The sequence below is a fragment of the Dipteris shenzhenensis genome, chromosome 18, assembly GCF_047967505.1.
Source record: "Dipteris shenzhenensis isolate YYH24624 ecotype China chromosome 18, Dip_SZ_1.0, whole genome shotgun sequence".
NCBI lineage: Eukaryota > Viridiplantae > Streptophyta > Polypodiopsida > Gleicheniales > Dipteridaceae > Dipteris > Dipteris shenzhenensis.
In genome coordinates, this window is record NC_141613.1 from 48,726,830 (window position 1) to 48,743,618 (window position 16,789).

At 42.2% G+C, this 16,789-nt stretch overlaps 1 protein-coding gene across 1 annotated transcript; it reads left to right on the top strand.

Annotated features, from left to right (window-relative positions):
- The first annotated feature begins 1,189 nt into the window (after window positions 1–1,189).
- Window positions 1,190–3,358, top strand: LOC147891348 (aspartic proteinase NANA, chloroplast-like). The gene has a single exon (XM_087389973.1). The coding sequence runs from the start codon at window positions 1,313–1,315 to the stop codon at window positions 2,885–2,887; it is 1,575 nt and encodes a 524-aa protein (XP_087246099.1). The 5' UTR covers window positions 1,190–1,312; the 3' UTR covers window positions 2,888–3,358.
- Window positions 3,359–16,789: the final 13,431 nt, after the last annotated feature.

Below are 16,789 nucleotides of genomic sequence, written 5' to 3' on the forward strand. Positions count from 1 at the left end.
CTTTCATAGGGCTTTCTACATATGGAATGACAAGGTGCTTTCGATAGATAAAGGGAGGGCAAGGACATTAGTTTGCAGGTTGCAGATTTAATAACATTCAACTAGTGAGAGCAATAAGAGAGCCTTTTTCTGAAGATGGAGAGTGATATGTTGGTGATGGCAATGTGCCAGTGAACGAGGCTGTCATGGCAGTGTGGCAATTTTATGCACATAGGACTCGCTTTCCATTTGGGTGATGGATATGGGCTTCAACTTTTTCTGCTAGGCTTAACTTTACAATGTGGAAGTTGTTTATTTCTAAGTTTTCTACCCATGATTGGCTTAGTAAGTGGATGACGACAATGTCGCCCCTTTGTCCACTCTGCATGGTGGCTGTAGAGGGTCATTCTCATCTATTTTGGGATTGCTTGATAGTTTGGCTGGTGTGGGGGATGATCCTCAAGTGGTTGGCTCATAAAAACATTTCCATTGAAGCCCAATGGAAGCTTGCGTTGCTTGGTGATCGTGGTTGCCTCACAGAGGTTCAGTATGCACTATGGAGCGTGCACCGCGTGATTACTATTCAGAGGATTTGGCTTGCACGTAATGCATTGTTTTCCAGCACATTCCTTTCTAGCCTCTTTGGGTTAAGAAATTCAGTCCGACTTTCTTAGAGTCTTAAGTTCATGTGTCCCTCTATTTGATCAGGCCTTCTCAGCTCTAGTAGAGACCCGAGCTTCTAGCTAACAGCTGTATTTCCTTTTTGTTATTAATAAAACTTAAAATTTTTTTGCACGCAAAAAAAGAAAAGAGACAGAGAGAGATATCAATTGTGTGTTGTAGAGACAATTAGATTAGGCTAGGTTCACGCTGCTCGAATGTATTGGGGTGCCCCTCCCCCCCAAGCCCCCCCACGCAATAGCAACACGAGTCCAAGATATGGCAAAGGCTTGTTGATTCATGGAGGGTTGAAAAGCAAAACGATAAAACTCACACACCCGTTCGAGCCAATCTAGGGGCAACTGCCCTAACTCTACCCTGGCGTGAACGCGGGTAGCCGCCCTGGTAGGCAGGCAGCCCTACCATTGGGCTGCCGCGATTTCCGCTAAAATAGTTAAAGGAGGAGAGAGAGAGAGAAGGGTCTTATTAAAATGAAGTATAACTGCTGGCATTGGAGTGTGAGCTTGTTGGGCGCCATAGCTAGCAACCTATTATGCTACCATCATCGTCTTCGTCTTTGGCTTGTTGTTCCTCCTTGCTTTCCCGATTGCGAGACGCACAATAAGCTCGTCGCTCTTCCTTCTGTGATTTGTGCGTCTTCCCCGTCGTAACGATGCCTCAAAAGCTACCCCCGCCACAGCTCCGTCATAGCATGGCCGGGCTCTTCCTCCTGCTCCTTCTCGGGTCTACGTTTGTGCCGCATTGCCAATCGACAATCGTGGGCGGCCAGAAGGAGGCGGGCGGCGATGGCGGAACTAGAACCGCAACTAGCGTTTGCGTCCCCTTGGTGCACAGGAGCTCGCCGCGCTCGCCATACGGCAAGGCCACTTCGCGAAGCAGCAGGAGTAGCAGCAGGCTGGAGGAACTGGCGGAAGCTCGAGGGAGGGACGTGGAGAGGATGGAGGCGATGGCGAGGAAGCTACAAAGCGCACGATTATCGTCGACGCGAGGAGGATCATCATCTGAATCAAAATCATCGTCGCCTTCACGACCACCATCTGCAGGGTGGTCATCGTCGTCTTCATCAACAGCATCAACTCACTCGTTGCGAAGCGGAATGATCTCGGGCGAGAACGCTGGAGCAGGCCAATACTTCATGGACTTCTTCGTCGGCACTCCTCCTCAGCGATTCATGCTCATCGTCGACACAGGCAGTGACCTCACCTGGGTTCGTTGCTCTCGTTGCCGCCATAGCTGCCCTTCCTCCTCCTCCTCCTCCTCCTTCCTCCCCTCAGCTTCCTCTTCCTTCTCCCCCATCCCTTGCCTCTCCCCCCTCTGCCTCCTCGTCCCTCCCCCTCCCCACTTCTCCTGCACCTTCCGCTTCCCCTCCATAACTTGCCTCTATGATTACCCCTACGCCGATACCTCCGACACCTCCGGCGTCTTCTCCACCGATACCATCACCCTTAACTCTTCCTCCGGTCCCGCCCTCCCCATCCCCAACGTTGCCTTCGGTTGTGGCCTCCACAACACCGGTGAGAGCTTCCTTGGTTCCAGTGGCGTCGTCGGCCTCGGCCGCGGCTCGATTTCCTTCGCCTCCCAAATCGGCTCCGTCACTGGCTACAAGTTCTCGTATTGCCTCGTCGATTTCTTCCACAACCCGGCCGAGGATAGCTTCCTCGTCTTCGGCCAGTTGCCTTCGTCTTTGAAGGTGCAGTCGGCGTTCCAGTACACGCCTTTCCTCAAGAATCCGTTCGGGCAGAGTTTCTACTATGTGGGCATCCAGGATGTTCGCGTGAATGGGCAGCTGCTTCCCATTCCTTCCTACGTCTGGGATATTGATGCTACTGGCAATGGCGGCACCATCGTCGACTCGGGGACGACCCTCACCTTCTTCATAGAGCCTGCTTACCGCCAGATTCTCCGTGCCATGACGGACGCCCTCATCTACACACAAGTAGAACCTGTGCAGACCTTCGACCTTTGCTTCAATGCCTCCAATATCCCCGACCTCAAGCTTCCCACACTCGCCATTTCCCTGCGAGGCAATGCCCGCTTCCAGCCCCAGGCGACCAACTACTTCATCGATGTTCCCGGTGGCTTGAAGTGTCTCGGATTGCAAGGCGTGGATTCACCGTTCGGGTTTTCTGTTCTTGGCAACCTCATTCAGCAGAATTTCCAAATGCAGTTTGATATTGATAATTCGCAGCTTGGTTTCGCCCCCACAACATGCTCTCAGTCCAGCTAGGGGGCACTCGGGCTCCTTCCTTGGGCCTTTTCCTATCCGAGAGTCCGTCTCACATCGGGAGAATGCAGATTGTTGAGAGCTTGAATGTCGTACTATTGTACTCTGGCTGGCTTCGTCCGTTTTTGGAATCCTATCGTCCGTCTTTGCGACTGTTGTGCGCTGTAAAGATTTCGTAAGGGTCTCAGTTGCTGAGTTCGACAGCGTGATTTTGTACTGCCATTGCGGTCGAGCACGGGGTCTGGTTGTCAAACCATTTGCCATCCCAGGGGCGGATATCGACTTCGAACCACGAGTGTAATCTAGATTGCTGGTGACGGCGAGGTGGAATGGAAGACTCTGTCAGTCTAGTCGCTTTATTGCGTCTGTGTATCTAGAGGATATAATATTTGGTCAGAACGAGAAGGCATGTGATCACGTTTTCCCAAGACATGTCTCATGTCTGTCTGTCTGTCTATCTATCCGTCTCTCTCTCTCTCTGTATCTACAAATCCGTCTCTCTCTCTCTCTCTCTCTCTCTCTCTCTCTCTCTGTATCTACAAGGTTTTGAGAGAGACGTTGAAGGTCTCTCCTGAGTGAGGTTGGAGCTCTGTACGAGCTTGGAACTGAGGGTGAATGCAGCTGGTGCCCACTTCAGATTTATGAAAGGCTTAAGGGAGGAACATTGTCATTTGTGATGAAGCGAGGGTGTCCATGTGGGAGGTGGGTATGCGTGCATAGCGGCCCTAGAATAGACCTTGCCGGTTACGTTGGACGTTGGTATGTTGTACCTTCTCATATCCGTTTATTTTGTATCTCAAGGTCACGTACTTTTACCACTTTTATTTCGCATTTCACTTAGATTATAGTACTCGTTGCCCACGTTCCCCAAGTGTTTTCAGCTTGCTAAGGCCTAGTGCACAAGCGCAAAAGAATGCGCATTTGTTCAAGAGAGTCGGTTCGTTCACATGCCAAAATTCTTAGGGAGCTTTAGGCATTTTTTAATGGAGGATTACAAGACATCTTTGAATATTTGCAAGGAGCTGTGTAGGGAGAGCTGTGCCACTTTGATTGGCTTGCCCATCAAGATCTGAAGCATTAAAGGCAGCTCAGCCCAATGATAATGCCACATGCCAGATTTTGATTGGCTTTCAGAAAAATGGCGCTCTAGTGCTGAGTTTTGCAATTCTTGACACCAAAGGCGCTTCACTTATGTCTCCTAAACTGTGTGAACCTAGAAAATGAGCCACTAGCCTCGCATAAGTGGCCTCGCTCCAGCATGGGGTGCTAATTTGAGCATCAATGGCGCTCCAAATAGGCTTCAAAGTATGTGCCAACCTCCGAAACCATCCACCAACCACGCATTCCTAACCTTGTGTGCATAGGGTGTAATTTTGAGCTTTTAGGCTTTTCAACTTTTTCATATTTATTATTTACGTGGTGATTCTCTCTCAAAGTTCTTCTACCTTACTTCACATGATGTCCTTACTCCATACAGATGGGACTATTGCATGTCAAGCTTGTAGTTAGCTATTATTGTGTTTAGGATTACCTTATGTCCACATTCAAGTATAATTACTTTTGGGGTTGAGAAGATTTAATAGTCGAAAAGATTGTAATAGCTATCATAAAGTCCTAGATACAACACTTTCCAACTTCACCTTCAAAGATTGTAATAGCTATCATAAAGTCCTAGATGCAACACTTACCAACTTCACCTTCACAATGCTACAAATCTTGATTTGATGTGACATTCATATGCAATGTATGAATTATTACAATTAAGAGAACCATTGTTATTATATCCATTGCCCTCTAATAGCCTTTCTAACTTTACTTATTAACTTTTGGAAAGAGGTGGCCTATGGTCCACAGAGGGGGCTCTCCAAAAAAACCCTCTAGAGACAATAGGTGGAATAAAATGCATAAATTTGAGCCTTGATCTTTAAATTCATGAATTGAGTGCACAAGTACATGTGCATTAGGAGGAGTTTTCTTCAAGATGAAATTTGAACTTGGCCAAATTTTCTACCTCCATACATCGGCACTTCAAAGCCTTAAAATTGGAAAGGGGGGAGAAGCAAACTTTCTTTGGACCCTTATTTGGATAGGATGAACTTTCTAATAGAAATAAGGAATGTTGTAAATAGGAGTGTCATAAAAAGTAGGTGTATATATATGAGTATCATAAAAATGAGAGACTAAGGAATGTTGCGCATAGGAGTGTCATAAGATATAGGTTGTAACATGAGTCATAAAATGAGGAACTGAAAAGCAAGTGCTAGAAGGCTAAGTGTATCAAGTCAAATTGATAAAATGCACCTAATTCCAACACCCTCCATGATAAAATTACCAATTGTTAGAAGATGAAATTTAAAAAGTTTGATTGACCAACATAATATGCACCCAATCTAGCATTGCATATGTAGCAAGTGGCACGGTTGGAGGATTAATTTGGCCTAATTTGATCCATTTTCCTCTTTTATTGCCTCAAGAGAGGCATTCTCTCTTTTGGTAGGTACACTAGGTGAACATTTTAGCTCATGAAGGCACCTACATTCATACATAAAAGTGAAAGCATAAAAAGGGCCATGTTGATAGCTCCTTGACCTATGATTGCATTTTGTAAGCTCTTACTATACTCTTGCTAGTGCAAGATACTCTCCACTTTCATGATCCTATAGTCTTAACTCTCTTTGCGGCATGCTTTCCATTTCTCTTGCATCTCCTTGAATATGTGCCCCTACTCAACTTTAAATATGTTGGGCTCGTTAGGGCCATGTTGTGTAGCTCCTTGACCTATAATTGCATTTTGTAAGCTCTTAGTATACTCTTGTGAGTGGAAGCTACTATCCACTTTCATGATACTATAATCTTTAACTTTGTAAGATATGCTTTCCATTTCTCTTGTATATCTCCTTGAATATGTGCCCCTAATCAACCTTAAGTCAAATTCGTATTAATTAGTTATCCTCCCTTTCATAAAAATTAATTGGTCAAGCTAGCTTATATGGGGCTGAAATGATTAAGGCCAAATTAAACTATGTTGGAACAAAAAAATCTACCCACCCTCTTGATATTTGCCTTCCCCCTCATCCATGAACTTGACTTTGCCTTCCCCCTCACCAACCCTCCTCTCCTCGGCTCTCCTTCCTCATCTCCCTCATAGACAACCTCTTCCCTTTTGGCCTCTGTCCCATTCCCTCTCTCTGCCATCTCCTCTACAAACCTCGGCTACCCCTCCTCTCTCTCTCTCTCTACCTTTCTCTCCTCTCCTGCCCCACAAGCAGCTGCTAGCTGCTTCGTTGCCCAGCATCCCATTTTGTTTTGTGACCTACCGCTCAGGCTGGAACATCCAAGCCCAGGTTGCCTTGGTTGGAGGACTTATCGCACAACGTACCCCGCATTCAGGCTGCACACAAAGCCCTGGTTGTGATCCTGGTCGGAAGGCTTATCGCCCAACGTGCATGTGCTTGGTCGCGATTCTTGGTCGGAAGGCATGTCGCCCAACGTGCATGTGTTGCTACCCGACAACAGCCCCATCACCTGGACACTCCGCCACGTCTTATCCTTGCTAGTGAGCATGTCGTTGTACTTCATGGCTGCCTTATTGGTCATGTAGCTATGTGCATAGACCCCGAATAGGTTGTGCACCTAGCACCTTACAAGTCATCGCTCAGGTAGCCTAGCACTTGTACAGGTCATCGCTCAGGCATTTGCTAGCCTTCCTTGTGATTGAAACCCCTCGTGATTGAACGCACAGACTTTTTGACAGGAACCAGCTCAATTACACCTGCAAGTCATAGATTGGATGTGCAAACTTTGGACAGGAACCAATACACAGGCCCGTCGGAAGTGGACTATCTTTTGATGAAATGGGGACTCCACCCAAGACCCCATTATTCAAGTTGAATAAGAAACAAGATGTCACCCCTTTCTCGAAAGCTTATAGCACAAAAAACAACAGAAGAATTGACAAGCTTATGGACATCTTCATAGAGCTACAAGCTGAAAATTTTGAGCTGAGATCAACAGTTATACAACTCCAAGGTGTTGACCCTAGAGCAAATAGTGGATAAAGGATGCAAATAGGTTCAGGATTTAATGCAAGCAAAAGAGGAAAAGGCCATTGTGGCTTCTAAAAACTGGGTAGATATCACCAAATTTCCACCCATTGGAAACGCTAATGAGCAGCCTATCCAAGACCAAGTCTAAACCCAGGCTCAATCTCCTTTGCAGGATCACAAGCCTACCATCGAGGATATGCAAGAACAAAAAGCAAGACACAAGAGAGCTCAGAATCTTGTCATTCGCGGTATGCCAGAACCAGATAGAGAGAGCCCCCTTGAATTGGCCAAGGAGGTGACAGCATTCTTTGCGCAGCATTTCGCGATGTCAGATGCAACAGTATATGGAGCCCACAGAGTGGGAAGAGTCCAAGAGGGAATACCTAAGAAAAGAGCTATAGTATGCACAGTGATGGATGAAAGAAAGCGGGACACCATCCTAGACAATAGCAGGGTATACCTTAAAGGTTCCCCATTCTATGTCAGTGAGGACCACACCCCCAAATAGCAAGAAGTAAGAAGAAAACAATATGCAAAACGGTTGGCAAGACAAGGCAAAACACCTCCTCCTTAGGAGGACACTAAATAGGGAAGCAAGACCCATGGGACATACATGCCTTTGCAAGTACTATTCTGGAACTGTAGAGGTTTCCCTTGGAATAAGGGAGTCAGCATTAATGCTTTCATACAGGGAGCAGTCATAGTTTTTTTGGGAGAAACATGGGAAAGCGAGATATGCCGAATCCCAGAAATACCAGGATATGTTGTACACACAGTGCACCACAAACAAATCGGAAAGAGAGGCCAAGGAGGAGTAGCATGCATGATCCAAGTACAGTTAGCAGGAAAAATCAGCATGTACATAGCTAATAAATACAAGAGAATTTGGTGAATGCCCCCTCTTCCTTGCAAGATGCTATATACCTCACCATGAATCCCCTTTCTTTGCTTGGAATGGAATAGATTCAAGTGAGGCATTTGAATCACTATGCCTAGACATTGTAGAACTGAAAGAATTAGGCAAGGTAATAATCATGGGAGACCTCAATGCTAGAGTTGGACAGTTGCAATTTCAACCTATCATGCATGATGAACTGGACAAAGAAGATGCAATTGAGATAGATGCCTTATGGCAAAGAACTTCAGAAGATGATACCATCAATGCACAAGGAAGGGCACTCAGATGTATAATGAACGGATCGCACATGCTAGTACTGAATGGGATGCAACTCTTTCCACGGACTGACAGGATGACATGTTTCTTCGCTAGCGACGGGCACAGTGTCGTAGACTATGCCCTGGCACATGTCAATGCTCTACATGTCATAGAAACTTTCAGGATAGGAGAGAAATATCCGGAGTCATACCATCTCCCAATATGGATGACTCTTGGTATCCACACTGAAACAGAAGTGCAGAAATTTGCAGCCAATTCAAGAGGCTTCTGAATAGACCAAGACAAGCAGGAAGAATATGCCATCACACTGGATGCAAAGTTGAATGCACTGGCAATCACACCCACATGGGAAGCCCTCAGAGAGGTCCTTGATATAGCAACACATGTTTTTGGAGCAATCCCTGAAGACAGGAAAAAAATGCATAAAGGGATGCCATGTAAGAAATGGTATGATGACGAATGCAAGAAACTCTACATGAGCTGAAACATATTTCTGATGCAAACCTCCACAGGTAGAAGGAGAAGCAATACAATGCCCTCACGAGGAAGAAAAAAAGAAATTACATTCTGGAAAGGGAAAATTTCTGATTTGATCACCTTCATCAAGAATCCCAAAAAGGGGTGGAAATAGGTTAAGAGACTGAAGAAAAAGATCATGGGAAATATATCAGATGAGGAAATTCTTGAGTATATGTTATCAGACTCTATAACCATGCCAATGCAATAGACATGGGAAATGAAGAACTTTCACATGCTTCAGTCAACCCTTTCACTTTTGAGGACATTGAAGTAGGGTTGAAGAAGATGGCAAATGGAAAGGCCCTTGACCACATGCACATGTGTGTTGAACTCTTAAAATGGAAAAAAGATAGGACACGACACTAGCTATCACACATACTAACAAATGCTCTGCATCATGGCTTTCCTCTTGACTGGCAAGAGAATTGGGTTCAGCCACTATTCAAAGGGGGAGACAAAAACTCAGTCACCAATTACAGGACTATAATGGTTAGCTCAACACTAGCTAAACTTTTTAGCACAGTGCTTGAAACAAAAATCAGCACTTGGGCAGAAGAGGCCAAGAAGAGGGCCATTGGACAAGCAAGCTTCCGTAAAGAGCATAGGACTGCCGATCATTTGGTCACATTAAGAGTACTCATGGATGAAAGCAAACTCAAAGGAAAAACTCTTTTATGTTGTTTTGTAGATTTTAAGAAAGCATTTGATACAGTCCCGAGAGTTGGCCTATGGAAAAGAATGCAACACCTCGAAGCTCCCCTGGCACTAAGAGTAGGCATCTCCCGAATCTATGAGAAAGTATCATGCAGACTAAAACAAGAGCATGGATTGTCAGCTACATTTCAAAGTAATATGGGGGTAAAACAAGGTTGTCCTCTCTCACCTACATTGTTTGGAATCTGCATTAACAAGTTAGATGAACTCATAAATGAATTTACAGTAGAAGAAGGGGTAAAAGGACCCACACTCGGGATATGGATAATACTGTTGCTTCTATATGTAGATGATGTGGTTCTTTTTGCTTATGACTCTGATTCCATGCATCAACTACTACAGACACTTCAAGTCTTTTGCGATGAAAGTGGGCTGTAAGTTAATGTCACCAAAACCAAAATGATGGCAATATGCACCACTCAACCTAAACACCTTCCTGTTATTAGCTTTGCAGCCCGCGGCAGCCATTGAATATGTCAACACCTTTATATATTTAGGCATCGACCTACTAGCCGACCACAAATGGTGGCAACGTGCGCAAAGAAGGTTGGACACAGGTTGGGGAAAATACTATCAATTTGAAAATGATTGCAGGCACACTGACACCCAGAACTGGAAGATCCGGAATATATTGTTTGATGCATATGTGGTCCAAATAGTGCTCTACAGAGTAGAAGTATGGGGAGGTAGCATCTCTCCATCTACATGGAATGAGATTGAAAAAATGCAGAAAGCATTCCTACGATGACATCTAGGAGTCAAGGCTACTACCCCGTACTCTGTGCTCCTTTTGGAAATAGGCAGGAGGCCAATTGAGTTTCATGCATTGATTAGAGTGATGCACAATATATAGTGGACGTACAACAAATGCCAATAGACAGATTACCACACAAAGCATGGACAGCAAGTATGAAACTTCAAAAGAACCATAAAAGCAAGATCATATGTACAGGATGGGGGATAGACACAAGGAAATGGTTCAACAAATGGAAAGTGGAACCATACTTAACTATGCCACCTGAAAAGGTCAAACTATAGGAGTTCCAGTTGTCCTTACTGTGCACCTTACAGGCTCAATGGCTGACAGTAGAAAGGAAGACCAAGTTAGAATACTACCAAGATCAAATAAATCCTCTATGCTAGTCATCATTCATGAAATCAGATGCCTCTGCTCATCCATACATCAGCACTCCCATCCCTCTTCTCCATCACAGGAATATTGCCAGATTCCACACACGGTCACATACCTTGGCCATAGAGAAAGGAGCTTGGCTGAATTTGCCATGACGTGCCAAAGTTTACAGATTTTGTGATTCACAGATAGTTGAGACAGAGGCACATGTAGCCCTACATTGCCCTAGATATGCACATATCAGGGATGATTACCAGTAGATACTAGTAGACACCACACAGCTCTCATCAGTTCTCTCCACCGACAGTGTTGGGGTGTTTTGTCACTTGTCTTTTTTTTAACCATCAAGAACTTGAAAACTCTTGACCCCTCCACATCGGAGGATATTTTTTTATATTGAGGATTAGGTCCCATGGGTCATTTTTGGCCCCCTGAGGATGATAAATTCTACTTCTACTTTTCTCTTCCCCCTCCAATCCTCAGCCTCCTGGTGGTGGCTGTCCCTCCTCTCCCTCCACTCTGTGCTTCAACCCCCATGGCAAACCCTTGTGCCTCTAACAAATGCCCGGCAACTAGCGAACCCTATTGTCCCCCCTCCACTGCTCGCTTCTCCCTCTAATACCCTTGCTTCCCTCTAAGGGCCTTATTCATTGAAAGGTGTCTGTGAAGTTAAGTGATGACCAAAAACATACACATATGGTTGATGTAAGCTTCTCTAATAATTACGCACTTTGCATGTTCAAAAATGAGATGTCCATGTCCCACCATACAATTGATGTATGATTCTTATGAAACTTTGCAGGCATAAGGATCTTACTCATTTAAAGGCCTTTAAGAAGTTTTATGACCATTGGCTCAAGGGGAGTACTACTAACAAACCCTATGTATCATGTGCATTCAAGGGGCATTAAATTTCCCCCCAATAAATCCACCCTTCTTTTGGTATGAACTAATGACGTTTTTTTCTAAGTTGAATTAAAATACCTATCCTATTATTGCAATATTATTAACGTTTTTCCAAATTTTGAATAAAAATACCCCTCCTTTGGAATGCACATGGTACATTAAAATTATATGACATGAACCTCTCAAGACCATCGACAACATGGTATAAGTGTATTGATGCATAACTTGTTGGTGCTTACACACTGTGCTTGTCTAAAAATGACATCATGTGCATGTCGCATCATACAAATGATGTACGGACCTTACAAAAGTTTGTCAGTATAAGGGCCTTACTCATTCAAAGGTCTTTGCAAACTTTTGTGACCACCATTGGCAACATACACATATGGCATAGCATACTAATGCACAATTTTTTGGTACTTATACATTATATATTCTAAACCCTATAAGCCCTAAAGTGTTAACCCTACAAACTCTATAATCTAAAACCTCTACTATAAACCCTATATGCTAAGCCCTACATCTTAACTCTAAATCGTACACCCTCCAAAACCTATACCCCAAGTCCTATATCCTAAACCCTAGACTAGACCCCAAGCCTTGAAATTTAAACCCTAAACTTTGTATCCTCAATCCTAAATCCTATGTCCTAAAACCTAAACCATGAACCCTAAATTGTTACCCTAAAGCCTAATCCCTAGATTCTAAACCCTAAACCCTAGATCCTAAACCCTAAACCCTAGATCCTAGACCCTAAACCTTAAACCCTATCTCCTAAATCCTAAACCCTAGATCCTAACCCATCCTAAATCCTAGATCCTAAGCCCCAAATTCCCAAACCCTAGATTCTTAATCTTAGAACATAGACCCTAAACCCTAAATCCCAAACCATATCCCTTAAAGCCTAAACCCTAACTCTAACCCCCATACCCTAAAACCTAAGTCATAAACCGTAAATAATATACCCTAAACCCTATATTATATTCCCTAAATAATATACCCTAAATCCTATATTATATGTTCTAAACTCTATATCCTAAATCATGGTTCTTAAATGCTATACCCTAAAACCTAAGCCATAAATCCTAAATTGTATACCTAAAACCCTAAATCCTTAATGTTAAACTCTAAATCCTAAACCCAATGCTCTATACCCTATTTATAAAGATTAGAATGAGGCATGTGGCTTTCTCCCAAGCAAAGGACCAATCATCATGCAAAGCTTCCATTTGAAGACATGATAGAGTGAGTGGCTGAAGGACTAGGTGAAGCACAAAGCGTGATGAAACCAGAAATCTGTGTTATCTACCAACACCATTCAAGCAACAATAAAGATGAGGGATGGCAGTAATGTAGATAGTGCCACGGTGGGTGGTGAGACATGATATAAATAATCTGATGATCAAATTGGGTCTTGCAAGTTGATTGTCAAGATTAAACTATCAAAATTTAGTCATTGTAAGGGCGGAAATTGTACATGCCTTAGGTATTACCTCTCACCTCAAGCATTAGATAGAATTCTATTATTGTGAAGGCAAATTTCAGTCATTATTGTAAATGCTATGGGTAGTATCCATTGCCTCGAGCATCAAACTCTATGTAAACATATAGTAATGTATAACTACCAGCATACCTCTTCCTATTCTTTAGAATAAGAAAGAGTCTTCCATGTTTATTTTCTATTTAAGTGTTAATTTGTGTATATTCAAGTTTAAGTGCTAAGAGGCTCTTGTCTGCATGGATTAAAGTCAACCGTTTGTAGTAGGGGCTTTTTACAAGCCTGCATGATTTTTCATTGTTGGAGGAGAAAAAATTTTAAAAAGAGAAAAAAATAAAGGAAAAAAGAGAAAACCAAACCATGGATTATGCATATAATTGATTTTTTCTTGTTATCTATTTTAAATAAAGATTTTGCATAAGAGAAAAGAGGACTAACTTTGTTTATCCATGGATTTATTTATTTTGTTTGATTAAATTCTTAATGATTTAAAAAATGTTATTCTTTTAAAGGAGGGTTCCTTAAAATCAAATATACTAGGATCTATGAAATATATTGTAAGATACAACTTATATTTGAATGCCTAGTTTTTGCATTAGTATTGCAAAAAAATTTTCTATCCAATTTATACAAGAGGAAAAAAGGATGCATTATAGAACATTATTTGGATGTTGACATTTGTCCTTCAAGCATGGTGATGGAACTCCATGAAACAAGTTGAAGATAAGAAAAAACCTAGAAAGATTGATCACAAACTATGCTATCTGCGTGATCTTGAAGCCTGTAGGTGGTTCGAGGATTCAGAACCCAATGCAAGAATCAGGTGCACCTCATGATACCAATTGATACCACTCTAACTAAATTGATCTAATGGTTTACATTCATCACATTAAATCCAAGGTCCCACATTCTCTGAATGATTCTAAACAATTAGCATGCTTAGAATATTATAGATATGACAATTGACTTAGGATCTGACAACTAGAAACAAAAAAATCCAACAAACATGATCATACAACACTAGAATATCTTATGGAACATGATAATCCATCACCAATAGTCTTTCTTAGTTTCCTTTCAACGATTGAAGACCAAGTTAAAGCAATAAATTGACTTATAATTCAACAATAAACTGAAGCTCAGGTCAAACTTGTTGAGCATTCATCATCAACAAAGACGCAATGAACTTGTTTCATCTCTTTGATCCTTTGAACAGTCTTATCTCTTTTCACCATTTCCCTTGCCATTGCTTCTGCATAGCATGGTAGTTCACTACACACACAATATACACCGTAAATATATACGAATGTACAAATAGCACTAAAGTTTATATGACTATTTGACTATTGAACATTACTGAAGTATTTTTAGGACATATCACATTTAAGAATGCAAGCAATGAACTCTATACCCAAGCACACCATGCTCCATTCCTACCTTCAAAACAATATGTATGACAAGATGTACTGCATTTGACTTCCCAAAAGAAATTACTAATCATTTGCACTTCATGGAGTGAGTCTTTAATTAAGTGTGGCATAAGATAATAGTTAGATGAGTGCTAGAATTTATGTGTCTTTCTCCAATCAAAAGTATTAAAAACACCAATCACCGTAAATTGTCATTACCCCTGACCATGTTAATCACATAACTCTAAAATGTCACTAAATATCACCAAAACAAGCACAAAAGAAGTCAAGCTAAAAGTAGCTCACTATGAATCATAAGGGTTTTTGAGAGGCTCAATAGCATTCTCATCACCCTCAATGTCTTGATCAAGAAGTTCCAATCAAGCTCTCTTTGCATTGGCGGTCTGCACAAGTGGCTCCACAACACTACTCACATCATTATCAAAAGAGAAGCATGCACACCGATTTGCCAAGCATGCTCTCATGAGAGGTGCAACACCACATCCCATCTCCATGCACAAACCACCAGGAGGACACAAAAGGATCAACAAACACTTGATGAAACTAGTAGATTTCTCTAATGCTCCTCAAGCTGTCTTTTGTGTGTTAGGGAGATAATGAGTCCAGTGCTCACTCATTTGGCAAACATTCAACTTGTCAAAAAGAGATTTACTCTCCGCATGGAATGTTGGTGTTTTATGGCCCACACGCCTCACAAACACAAGCATGAAGGATCGCATCTACAAGATGAAGGAACATATGTCATTGACATTTTATCTCTAACACCATACAATGGTAAGAAGAAACTTCATGAACGCAACTCACCAACATCTCTTCTCCTTCATGTACATTTATGTGACCATATGGAAGCTTTTCTAGCACAAATACACAACAGTCCACCTCCAATCCTTGTGCACGAACATATTGTTCCATCCATGTAATACATGGTCCTTTATATACAGATCATACAAAATATCCATATTGTCAAAGAGCATCCATGCTCTAAGTCTTAAATGGAAGTAAAGCGAAAGAAGGAAGTAAATGGATGTAAATAGAAGCTTACCTGCCAATGGACAGATGAGGGCCAACCACCCATCATCATCCAACGTCACTACAGCTACAGCTATGCCATACTTCAAGTGATCCTCTGTGACTTTTTCCATGACAGGAGGCCAACATCTCCATAAATCTCAAAACCAGTCGAAAAGTCAAGCAACATAAAGTTTGCAGCCCACTTCACCTTCTTGCCAAATCTCCTATAATCTGTTTCTTTTTCAGCCACTGCTAAAAAAAATTCATGAGTCTGTGTGTAAACACCATTCTTCTTCCCATCAACAAAGTCCAAGCCTATGGTAATATAATCTCCAATGGAACAATTGCAAAGCAATATGTCTCCTTGACACACAGTGGGATCCATAGGTGATGGACGATGAAAGACATAAGTGATCATCTCTTTCACAACCATCCTACTTCTTGTAATATACAATATCATAAATATAACAATATAACCTTTTCTTGCAGTAATGAAAATGATATAACAATGACTTATTGTATATACAGAAATTGTTTCATGAAAGGAGAAATGATTATACCTTGGTCTTGGCCAATGCTTTCCTGACATTCTTTATCAACACGAGCTGGAATCTCTACAACAACTATGCAAGTAAATCGAATCAGTCAATCTGCAACCAAAAATAGTTTCCACAACAATTGAACAAATTTATTAAAATGATTTAATAAACACCTTCTTCATCCTGGGGTGGAACATCCTTCGGTGGTGGCACGGAAGTTGTAACCTTTTAACTCCCCTTGTCTTTCTTGCTTGTGGCCTTATCTTCACTTTTCTTGCTTGTAGAATATTGTGTGAAGAGATCTCTCTCTCTTGTTAAAACTTGACCATCGGTGAAGTCAATCCACCAAGGGCAGTGTGCAAGTTCCCATTGAGACAATGCATGCATGGTTCTTGGGTACATGCAACTTGTTGGGTTCCCAATCTCCAACCACCCTTTGCATTGTCTAGGCAAATCATTCAATTTTCCTTATTGCACTAAGTGCGAGATATACCTTAAATACATACACTTTAATGTTGTGTCATAGGTTGAATACACTGGAGATCTTATGCAAGCAATAGAACATGTGGGAAAGACAGTTTCTGAAGAGAGGAGGGCAGAGGCTGAGCGCAAAGGCTGAGCGCAAAGAGCATACAACGGATAAAATGGGAATGGTATGTGACCATCTTTTTCTTGAATGCTATTGATGGCTTTAATGTGAAGTATCTTATCTTTTTGCTTATGCTGAATCGTCCTAGGTGCTCAACATCCTTGATCCTAAACTTGGTGGTGTGGAAGAAAAAGGTTTTTTCATTGCACTTTGAAAGTCATGATTCTATTGTTACCTTATCCAAGCTAAAGTATCTTGCTAATGCAGAGTTGAGAAATGAGAAGAGACTCATGTTGCTATCACTTCTCGATGCTAACAAGAGGATGAGGGAGATGTATTTTATG

Excerpts from the sequence above, each read along its gene's own strand:
- LOC147891348 (XM_087389973.1), top strand. The coding sequence starts at position 1,313 with ATGCCTCAAAAGCTACCCCCGCCACAGCTCCGTCATAGCATGGCCGGG.